Source organism: Echinops telfairi, unplaced genomic scaffold (assembly GCF_000313985.2).
Source record: "Echinops telfairi isolate 266 unplaced genomic scaffold, ASM31398v2 ScPeMD7_3533;HRSCAF=4204_1, whole genome shotgun sequence".
Taxonomy (NCBI): domain Eukaryota; kingdom Metazoa; phylum Chordata; class Mammalia; order Afrosoricida; family Tenrecidae; genus Echinops; species Echinops telfairi.
The window spans coordinates 13,650,172-13,661,422 of record NW_022107432.1 but is presented as its reverse complement, the minus strand read 5'-3'; the positions used below and the strand labels follow the sequence as shown (position 1 = coordinate 13,661,422).

Below are 11,251 nucleotides of genomic sequence, written 5' to 3'. Positions count from 1 at the left end.
CCGTGAGCCCTTCTCCCCGCTGAGACTTAGAGGATCTCAACTATAACATGAAACACCCATCAATAGTGGTCATCTCTGTGGCTCCTCTATGGGCTTCAGTGTAGGAGAGGACTTAGAACCACGTTCAAATCTCGGTTCAGTCAGTTACTACCTGGACAACCTGGGAAAATTATTTCATCTCCCTGAGCCTCAAATTACTCATCTGCGAACGAATGATGATACTAGTTATGCCTTGGTGGCACAGTGGTTGCACGTTGGGCTGCTAATTGCAAGGTCAGAAATCAAAAACCACCAGCGTATCTTCCTCAGGAGAAACATGAGGCCCCTGTAAAGAGTTCCGATCTTAGAAACATACAGGGGCATTTCCACCTTGACCCATAGGGTCACTATGAGTTGGAATCCACTCTATGGCAGTGCAAGACCCCATCAGACGGTGGTGAGCATTAAATTAGACAATAGACTTCAGGTGTTTAGCTGGAGTTTGACCAACAAGTTCTCATTAGCATAGCCTAGGAGAGCCTGTCTCTGCCATCCGCTTTCTTCTGACCCTGCCAAAGCAGACTCCTTGGTTGGCGGGCATTTGCTCCTGTCACTAGTACAAGCACACTTTCATATTCCTCCACCCCTAGAACTCACCTTGAAAGTGCAGCTGTCACATGGCCCTTGGCTCAGGCTGCCTAGCAGCTGACCACCAGAATACACATCCAGGGAGTACAATCCCTCAGGGGCTTCAGGCAACTGAGATCTGAGAGAAGAAAGTGGGAATCCTTGTGAATCTAAACCCCATGGCTCCTCCAAGCTGACGGCCCCACTCCACCACTTCCAATGGTCCCCTTTTGCCTCTGAAACAGAGCCAACCACGACGTGTGTGTTTCACATGTCCCCTCCTAGATCTACTCAACGTTACTAGACATTAAAGATTTAATCCTGCAGCAAAACAGAGGATTAGAAATTATTCAAGTAAATTTAAAATCAGAAGGGTGAATAGTGCAAATAATGTGCACAGACCGGCACATAGGCACACTCTGCATTAATGACAAAAACAGTCCTCAAAACCGATGCAACCACAGGCCGGATGTCAGGCCCCCTCAGTCTCTTCTCAAGGAGTCTTGCTGTCTCTGTGGTTCAGCCATTGAACTGACCTGCTAACCACAGGTTGATAGTTCAAATCCACAAGCCACTGCCTGCTCCTGTGAAGCTTTACAGTCTCCCAAACCCTAAGGAGCAGTTCTACTCTGTCCCATAGGGTCTCTCGGTTGGAATCTACTTAGTGGCAGTGGATTTGGTTTGAGGGTTTTAGTTTTTGTCCCCCTTTCGAGGAGGGAAACTATTGCACTTAGCTGGACATTTGGAGAAGAAGTAGTCTTTGCAGAATGGGGAGTTAGGATTTCATCACACAGAGATTGGACAAGGTGAGGCTGGCTAACAAATGGAACAGAAAAAAGGAAATGGTGTTTTTCTTACTCGTCAATGATCCATTTCATGCAGCATCTCTAAGAGATGAGTAAAGAAAGAATGGGCTAATGGGAACTAACTAGGCCACTGGAGTAGGACAACAGGTGACCTGGAACTTCGTACAATGTTTCCTAAGCCGAGGTCATCTCAAACTCAGTAAACACGCTGAGGACCAAAGCAAACCTCCTTTGTTGGGATTTATGCACAATCATTGCAATTATACCTGTTCCAGTGGACGAGTCCTGTAGGCATCAAGGGTGGCCACATTTGTTGAAATCTTGGGGATTTCAACAAGAGGAAACAACAGTGCAACCCATTCCATTTTTATAAATAACTCAACCTGTTTCTCTGGGCTCCCGTCCTCCCCTGAACCCCGTAGCCATGGTATGAACCATTGAAGAAGTGTATTCAAACTTTGCAAAAGCGGTAGCTGATCATTGCGATCACAGTGAGAGTTGCCTTAGTTTGCTAACAGGAATTACTGAAATATACCGAAAACACTGTCCTGTCTGGTCTTCTTATTCTCGGACAGGCATACCTGGTCTGACACCACACCACAGGCAAATCCAAGAGCACGGGAGCGACGTCACAGGGGATGGCCGGCAGTGCTGGCGCCGCCACATTCACCAGGGTCAGCTCCAGCTGAGAGCCATTGCCTAGACAAAGAAGATCCCACTCCACACCTAAGTGCAAGAAAATGGGGAAATAGCCAACTGAGCAGCGCCAATCCACATGTGAGCATATAAAAATCTAGCCACACGGGGGCAGTGTCACACACCAAGCTCACCTGCAATTAATTCGCACTCAATTCCACAGGCACTTTGGGGCGGCTGTCTCAAAGATTTTTCTCTCATCAGATCCCCATATACACAGTGAAGCATTTTTCAATGCTCAGACTAACTCCTTCCTCACATGGGATGAGTATGCTAATTTGTGGCTTGGAAGAACGCAAGTATAGAACTGTTTACAAGGACAGTAACCGAGATACTAGGAAACGCTGTAATAAATGCTAAGCTGCGCACTTCCACCTATCATTGTGCTTCGTTTTCCTAGAAGGCTCATCCTACAGCTTGGGCTACAGCCAGAAACATAGATACATATAGATACATAGTAGTGTGGTGTGTTCTGCTTCTGCGGCATTAGCAAGTGAGCATCTATCTACACACGGGTGCCCAAATTTGCCACCTCCTTCCTTTCATAAGAAAAAATTACTCAGCGCCCCTCTGGTGCCTAAAACCTTTTGTACGACAGCCTGTACGATAAAGTGCAGGCATCTGCTTCTCCAGAACACACCCCCTCCCCTCTCTGCTCGCAGCCCCACCCCCGCCATCATGTTAGCAACACCTCTGCAAGGGGTGGTCACATCACCCATTGTGGGAAACCCTGAGACAAGTTGGCTGATGCTTGGACCATCGTCCTTAAAGTCCTCCCTTCCATGCCACCACATCAGGTGTCCAAGAGCTCCATGTGTGTCAGTCTCTTATCTTTCCACAAGGACACACCCTCAAGTCCCATCCTCATTAGGGTCATCATTCCATAACTGAAAAACTTGCCTTTTGTTAAAAAAAACAAACCTACCATCAAAAGTGACGGTGATCCACGTTCCCCCTGCAAGACTGCCTTCTTCAGGTTCAATGTGCAAACTCAGAACAGGAACTGGAGGTAAGTGAGAAAAACACTGGTATTTAAGGTCAAATTAAATCCACCAGGTTCCCCAATGCTTTAAAGCAAAACTGAGCATGCGTCAGAATCACTAGAAGGACTTTGTAATAGACAAACTGGTCTCAGGTGAGCCTCCACATTTGCATTTCTAGGAAGTTTCCAGGTGATGTTGGTCTGGGAAACACTTTTAGAACCCTAATCCTGAATTTCTCCTGGGAAGGAGAGCCTCAACAATATATTCGGGTCCTAGCTAAGCCCACTCACCTCTCCTCTTCCCACTGTCTGTTCAGTTGGCCTTGTGTCAAAGCCCTTTTTTATTGTATTTCTACTTCCTAGAGATGAGAAGAGATGTCTAGCGGTTGTCTCCATTTGAATTCCCCTACTCGTTGACTGTATCGTCTTCAAGTCTCTTCTCCTCCACACATGGCCAGACTCACTCCCTGCACCATCCTCCAATGGATGCAATAATTCCTTCCCAGTTTGTTGCCTGACTACCCGGACCATCCATATCAGAGTCTCCATTCTCATCCTCTGCCTTTGCCTCGCATACTCAGAGAGGAGATTAAGCATGTGTCAGTAATGGGATTTCTTTAATTAAAAATTTAAAAAACAGTTATGGCCTTCACATGCCAAGTTACATTGGATTCTTCCATAAGAGGTTCGGGTATAACCCTTTGCTTTTACCAATAGCTTATTGCTATCACTTTAAAAATTCCCTTTGGGGCAATATGATGCCCTTCCTTTTAGATGTCCTTAATTGATATTTCCCAAAGTAACCAGCTGAGCATGACCTTTACTGATCTGTCCATCTTGAATGATGGTCCTGGACATACAACCATCCCGGTCAAGGTAAAGGTAACTCAAGAACACTAAGAAAACCACCCATCCTTTCCTCAGTGGAGTCACAGACAAAGAAAATGTTATCGGTGGAATTATTTTCAATTTCCGTATCAGAACAGTTAAAGGATAATCCAGGACACCCTCACCCTGGCCAGTCCAGGGCGGCTAGGGGCAGCCAGCTAACCCAGGGGCACACTGAACACCAGAAGACCGACAAGGAACCACTCCCAGCTACACAACCAAATCTGACCAGCCCAGCCCATCCCTAGCCCTCATCGGTACCTTAGGTACTTCCACTTAAAGAACACAATAAGCCAGTACTATTTGAAAATACAGAAAATAAGCAGATATGCAAAGAAAATTGAGGACACGCTTTAGGGTTTAAGTGGAGAGAAAATGTTTTGAGACTGATGTACAAATGTGCTTTACACAATCGATGTGTGTGTGGATTGCGATAACAGTTGTATGAGCCCCTAATAAAATGTTTAAAAAATAATAAAATAAAATAAAAACAAGCAAAAAAAATAAGAAAAGGAGATCTTGATGCACGTGTCACGGATCAATCACTAAGATAAGGCAGCGAGGAGCCCTGCTGGTGTAGTGGTCATGGTTCCCTTCAGTTTTGCTAACCGAAAAGTCTGCAGTTTGAAACCACCAGTTGTTTCGTGGGAGAATGAAGAGCCTTTCTATGCCTGAAAAAGAGTTACAGTCTTGGAAACCCACAAGGCAGTTCTGCCCTGTCCTGTAGAGTCGATTATGAGCCGGAAGCCACTCAACAGCAATGGAGTATAATGTTTTACCTGTAATCCTTTAGAAAGAGATCTTACTCACCTGTCAAAAGTAGTCCTTCGATACTCATCAGAGCGATAAGCCAGACAGTCATCTCGTCCGCTTAAAAGAAGATTACTAGACATTAAATGTTTTTCTAATTCTATTACAGCAACATAGTGTTTGTTATCTATTTTTAAAACTGAAAAATTACTATCATGTTTGGTTTTGTTTTGCTTAGACGCTGTCTCTGCTGTGGTGAAACTGGTAAAGTTAGAGAAGTGATCAGAATATGGCTCTAATGGCTTAAAAGGAACCCATCATCTTTCCAAGCTCTGGAGAAAAGATTCATCTAAGAATCATGCGTAAAATCACCAACAGTCCCCTGTTGCGACGGTGAATGGTGTGAGTTCACTTGGCTAGGCCACGGTTCTTGGTATTGCATAATTATCCTCCTCTCTGTGATCTACTGCAAGAGGTGTTTCCTTGGGGGTGTGGCCTGCATCCAATATCTATATGTATAGTCTGGCAAAGCTCTCTCACTAGGACGTGCCATTATCTGACCTCTGGCTCTTGGGAGATGAGCCAGCCAGCTGCTGCTGCCTATCCTGTCAATTTGGAGTTCCTCAGCCTCTGCTAAACCAAGATTTAAAAGAAGGGGAGACTGTCCACTAAAGGAAAGACCCTCCACACTGCCAAAAAGATACTCCAACAGGAGGAGTTAAGGCCTTTTATAAGAGTGACTTTTCACTGAAGAAAAGGGAATAATTATACTTTAGGGGATCACTGGGTGCTGCCTCTGGACTGGCTCTCATGCCAGAGTCCCAAAACATCACTGTGGCCCACCAGTCAGAGTAGGCACATATAGAGGTACCTTAGTCATCTAGTCCTGTATAACAGAACTGCCACAGCTTGATGGCTTTAACAAACAGAAAGGTGTGCTCTCCCAGTTTACTCTAGACGTTGAATTTCAGAAGGCCAGCTCCCAGAGACATTTATAGTCTCAGAAACCCATAGTTCCGTCTGTCCTATAAGGTGCCTAGGAGATGCAATTGACTTGATAGCAATAAAGGTTTTGTTTGGGGAGGGGGCCGGGTTGGAGATATCTAAACATATGCACTAAAGAGACTAAATCCACACAAAATATTTTTCAGAAAGCACTGGCTGGAACGGCAGATGCTGCAGTTATGCCATTTCCGAACATGTAAAGGCCATAATGAACTAGAAGTGGATATTCACCAAGAAAAAACAACATAAACGCATCTTTGAGAAAATGTCGGGAGTAAACACGTGAAATAATTTATATTTAATTAAATTCTATAAGCCTAGATTGTATGGCTACTATACTCCAGGCACTTGCTGCATCGGGCTTCCGAGACTGTGTGCTTTCACAGGAGCAGGCAGTCTCATCATGCAGCCCCAGCAGGGCTCCGTGGACACTAGGCCAGCTTCTGGAGAAACAGAAAAAAACAAACTCTGGGTTTGCCCTTGATGCACCAGCTAACAAAACTGGGGGCAGGAGGAGGCATTATGAAAGAATTATCAATTGCCCAGTTGCATGCAGCAAGCGTTCCTTTCCACTGTTCAATTTTTCTAGCATTTTTTTTTACCCATTTGGAATAGAATTTAATCTGGTTCACAAACATTCCATTTTTTAAAAACTGCATTGGCCGCAGAAAGAAAAGTACCGAGGAGTATTTGCTGCTTAACCCAAAATCTGACTTGCTTGTTACACTCACCAAACATACGCGGCCCAGGAGAGTCTGTTTCCAGTTGGGCTGTGCAGTTTTAATATTTCCTTTCAGTGCCTAGTCATGAGGTTAAAACAATAGAAATGTGCATTCACACATTGGTTTTCAGACCTGTACTTTTCCTCTAGAATAGAACAATCAAATGAGTAAAAAATACAATTTTTCTTAGCGTGGTTAATCATCTAATTCTCCCTAAGGTTACGCTCAGTCTACATGTTTTTTCCTTGTAAGCATCATATTTTCAGTCAAAGAAAAGAGCTGTGTGCATCCGGTCCCATTTTTTCTCTCTTTTTTCCTGTGTCTGCTTCATTCCCTCCGTTTCCTCTTTGCCTCCTTCCCACTCAGATGCGCCTCCTTGAGACAATGAGAGACGGGAGAGCAGGGCTGCTGGTCAGAACCCCCATTTCCCTTGCACACCACATTTACTGCGGAGCAAACTCCGGGACACAGAGAAAGAGAGATGGTTCTGAATCAGACAGTACCTTTTTCTCTTGCTGCCTCGTTGGGACTCACGGGAGAAATGATCTTTCCTTTTCAAATCACCTTGTTCCTCTGAGAGCCGAGTTATCATGTTAGAGCCCAGCCTGCAGCTACCATGCAGGTAACTCACTCAGGTTGGGCTGTAACTCACCTAACTCGTTTGTGTGCCAAAGTGAAAGTCCGGTGCCATCCATAGGGCACGCTTAATGATTAACACGAGCCACTTGGGCTTTTTACCTCAGGGGCCTTTATTAATGACCATGGCAAAAGTGTCTTACATTTTTCTGCACTGACGACATGTGCCCCAGACAAGAATTTTAAGTAAAAGTCCAACCAGTGAGATAAGCGTTCAATGATTGAAAGAATTTGCCAGTAAGTCAATAACCGAGCAGAAGCGCCATTAGACGGTTCTTCGCCAACAGGAAGAACTCGTGAACGCTGTGTGCTGGCCTGCAGAGGCCCACTTCAAGGGCATGGCTCTAAAGCCCAGAGCAAGGGAGAGACTTGTACAAAGTCATCCTGAGATGAGCTGTCTCATTTGAGACATTGATCAGTTCCCACTCATGGCGATCCCATGCGTGTCAGAGCATGTCTACTGAACAGTGCTTGGTATGGTTTTCAGGTGGAGTTTGGGAAGCAGATCATCAGGCCTCTCTTCCAAGGGGCTTCTTGGGGAACTGACACCTCCAATCTTTCAGCTCACACTGAGCACCTTAACTAGTTGCACTGCTCAGGGACTCCAAAGGCTGACTGGTTTTTTTAATTTTTTTTCAAACTTTCTGCCCTGCTCACCTACTTTGCTCATGGATGCAGGTCATGGGAACTCTCCTTTGATGAAAAATTAGAAAGCCAGTGGCCCAAAAGAGGCCAATGCTGTCTTCCTGTGTGGTCCCCTTCTGACTGCTCTATCCCTGTCCTACTGGCCATTACAAATGATATCAGGTGCCTTCTGGTTGTGTCAGCCTTGTCCAAGAGGTACTGATGAGAAATTGTTCACATCTTTTCCTTTGGGAAAGGGACCCTTCAGGTTCAGTTTGGTAGCCCACGTCTTACAGTGAGACTTAAGATTTAAATCAGTAAGATTTAATTAATGGAAACTCAGCCCAACTCTGTTAAGGTTAATAAAACTATCCTCCAGAAAGAATGGGAACTTCTACCCACGCTGGCTACATATCACAGCTTGGCAACGGGTGACCCCTGAATGAATCCCATAGCACCATAGCCATGAGTGCAGAGAGAGAGTAGATGGCCAGGCTGGGCAAGTGGGTGCAACCTAAGGTCCTTCCTGGCCTACTTGCCTACCTACTGCCATCCTGCCAGCCTCCTGAAGTTCAGGTTCCGCTCTGGGTGTGTCCATTGCTGGGCAACAAACAGCATAGGAGCCTCCTTTGTGTGCCTGGCATGTGGGTGATGGGGAGAAGAGGACAGACCAGGTTTGGGGACCATAGGCCAGAGAGACTTTAGCATTGTTGATCATTTCTATTCTTGCAAAGAAAAAATTTTTAAGTCACTCAGACAATTCAAAATTATTTTTTTAAATACAGCCAAGTTTCTGCACTTAAAATGCTTACTGTCTTGCAGGAAAAATAAAAACATAATGAGAAGATTAGTTTTCTATCATATCCCAGAATCTGTTCATAAAGAGTTAAGTCATTTTTGTATTTCTTACTACTTCAACAAAATATCCTGAAACTGACCACATCTATCCGTGGGTAGCTATTGCTAGCAAGTCAGTTCCAACTCACAGTGCCTACCCTAAAACACAGGGTAGCATTCCCAAGGCTGGAATCTTTACAGAAACAAAGAGCGGTGTCTTTCTGCCATGGAGCAACTGGTGCGTTCAAACTGCCAACCTTGTTTCCTTTCTAGCCGAACCCTTACCTATTGCACCACCATAGCTAACAGACTTCCAAACCATCGCAGAGGTTTTCTTTCTGTGCTCTGTGAGTTTCCTGATAGGCGAAGCAATGCTACTATTAAAGAAATTACAGAAAAAGACTTGTTTCCTGTTCTGAGACCCAAAAAGAGAACTGGCAGCACTCTAATGAGTGGGGAGTCTACCAAAGGGAGGCTTGGAGACACCTCTTCCTGAACTCTATTATCCTCCTGAAAGCGGCCCAAATATACACACAGAAATATGGAGGTACAGAGTATTCGCCACCCGAACATGACCTGCAGCAAGCATAATGCCTCTGCTCTCCCACTTTCCATCTAATCACCCCAAAGCCACTGTGACACAGAAATTGTAAAGAAGGTCCTGAAACGTATGGTTGCCTTGCCACCCAAAGGTCCGTATGCATGCCCACACCCAGGCACTGGCATCGGCCATGCTGGCACTCTACAGCGTTTGTGATAACACTCTTGCACACGGAACTAATTCTATGAGATTTCATGGGATTCTGGGCACAAAGCGGGTTGCTTCAGGCCTTTGTAATAAACTCTGGAGAGGTTATTGAGAGGTTAGTCTCTGGGTCCTTTCTCTCAGATCTCAGCGTTACTCTGCATCTCTGGTGACCAGCAACTGGGGGTACTGGACAGCCAGGAAGACGCACTTCACAGGTCTCCATTCACAGGCAGCGTAATTGATCAAGGGCCAAGCTGCTGCTCTCTGAAATCTATCACATTTGGGCCAAGGCCATGCTTCCTACAGGCTGTTCTTAGTCAAAGACTGGCAGCTTCAGGGCTACTAAGGCAGGACCATTCAAAGGAGACGCAGGATTCCTCTCACAGGTGACTTGGCTTGAGAATTCCCCAACCTTGCTAGACGCTCCTTCACTTGGGAGCCAGACCTATTCTCACAGCCTTTCCAAGCTCCCTCCCCATTTTTTTTTATGGGCAAGTTGCCTAATAAAATCCTTGTACTTTAAAAAAAAAAAAAACCTTTCTACAGTAGAAACATTTTTATTTTACCAATCTCTTATTTAACGTTAATAATTTTATTTAAGAAATTTTATTTGTCTTTCATACACTATTCATTAATCACAGTCACCTTTGTTCCTCCAAAGCTTGTAAAGGGTCACCATCATGAGAGCCCTTTCTTAAAGAACCCATGCTATTCTACCACTATTATCCATATAAAGTTAGATTTTCAGAGAGCATCAGGAAATTACTTTGAATAACTGTGCTATGTAGTAGCCATTCATCTCAAATAGCTCACAGTTTTCTAGGAGTGATGCTACTTAATCTCAGGTTAAACGTGGACAGCTTCAAGCATTTGTTGCCGGAAGTCTCTTCCGACTATGTACTTCAGGGCTATTTTCGGATCAGAGTACACAGATGCGGACTTGCTCTTAATTTTCGGGCATCACTTATCAAAATGAGCTGAAAACCCTTGCACTCCCAAGCAAAGTGCCGATCTGCAGGCTATGCCAATACCGCAGATGCAAATCATGTGTCTATTGTATCTTTCATACTGTAAACAAATTTCTCTCAGAGTTCTTTCTCACAGATTCAGCAAATAGCTCTGTGAGCAAAGCACACCGCATCGTTACTCTATGAGATGTTGCCAATGATGAGGGTCCACAGGGAAAGCCCCATTGAGAAAGACCTGCGCACATTCAACCTTGTCTTGACCTCGGCTTCGTGGAGGACCCAGGCTAACATAGGAACACTGGTTGAGGACTCTAGAGGCAAGGACTTTGACTATCTCATGAATGTCCCTTTTCTCTCCCTATATCCCCGTCTATTCTGGACAACTTTTGTTCTAAGAGCGGCTGCACATCCTGTGACACCCCTTACCACTTCCCTAAGCCTTGACCACACCTCTGAAAAACAATCCTGAATTAATTTTCCAACCTGAATGTGACATCTGTTTCCTGCTGGTCCCTAAACTGATATTTAAACTTTAAGAGACAACTAAGTTCCCACCTAGGGAAAAATGTAGAGTTCAAAGTCATCTAAACTTGGGAGCTACTAGAAAAAGGAATTTCGTCAGGATGCATAGGCTGGTGATGGCTGGCACCATGGAGGTTATACAGCTCATTCTCCAAACTACGTGGTAAATTCTTGAAGGATAAGAATGAGCGCTGTCCTTTTGTACCTCAAAGCATTTCCAGTGCACCTTCAATGAGTAGGCTGCAAGGAAACAGGCTAGAAGACCATGTAGCTCACACACTCTGGAGTGGGCGAGAGCAATAAGGATGAAAAGGACTGTAGGGGTTCTTGAGTATGTTGTGTTTTTTATTATTATTTCTCCTTATCAAATTTGTTTTATTATGTCCTCCTTGACTTATGTATCATGGACTGCCAGGGGGGGAAATGAACGAATCTGTCTTCAAGGAACAGTTGGAATTCTT

The 11,251-nt window shown here is 44.8% G+C and overlaps 1 protein-coding gene and 1 non-coding gene across 2 annotated transcripts in view; both read right to left on the bottom strand.

Annotated features, from left to right (window-relative positions):
• PKHD1 (PKHD1 ciliary IPT domain containing fibrocystin/polyductin) overlaps positions 1–7,023 on the bottom strand; it is a 579,560-nt gene extending 572,537 nt beyond the window's left edge. The window contains exons 1-6 of the mRNA XM_045294754.1: positions 6,959–7,023; positions 6,465–6,533; positions 4,789–4,848; positions 3,034–3,111; positions 1,994–2,138; positions 637–745 (exon numbers count right to left, since the gene is read on the bottom strand). Of these exons, the coding sequence (XP_045150689.1) occupies positions 637–745; positions 1,994–2,138; positions 3,034–3,111; positions 4,789–4,848; positions 6,465–6,471 (399 nt within the window). The 5' untranslated portion in view covers positions 6,472–6,533; positions 6,959–7,023. The remainder of the gene's footprint in view (positions 1–636; positions 746–1,993; positions 2,139–3,033; positions 3,112–4,788; positions 4,849–6,464; positions 6,534–6,958) is intronic.
• A 3,355-nt stretch (positions 7,024–10,378) lies between these two features.
• On the bottom strand, positions 10,379–10,509 carry LOC115871232. Its single transcript, XR_004047183.1, has one exon. It is a non-coding gene; the product is annotated as a small nucleolar RNA SNORA18 (small nucleolar RNA).
• Between the last annotated feature and the right edge of the window lie 742 nt (positions 10,510–11,251).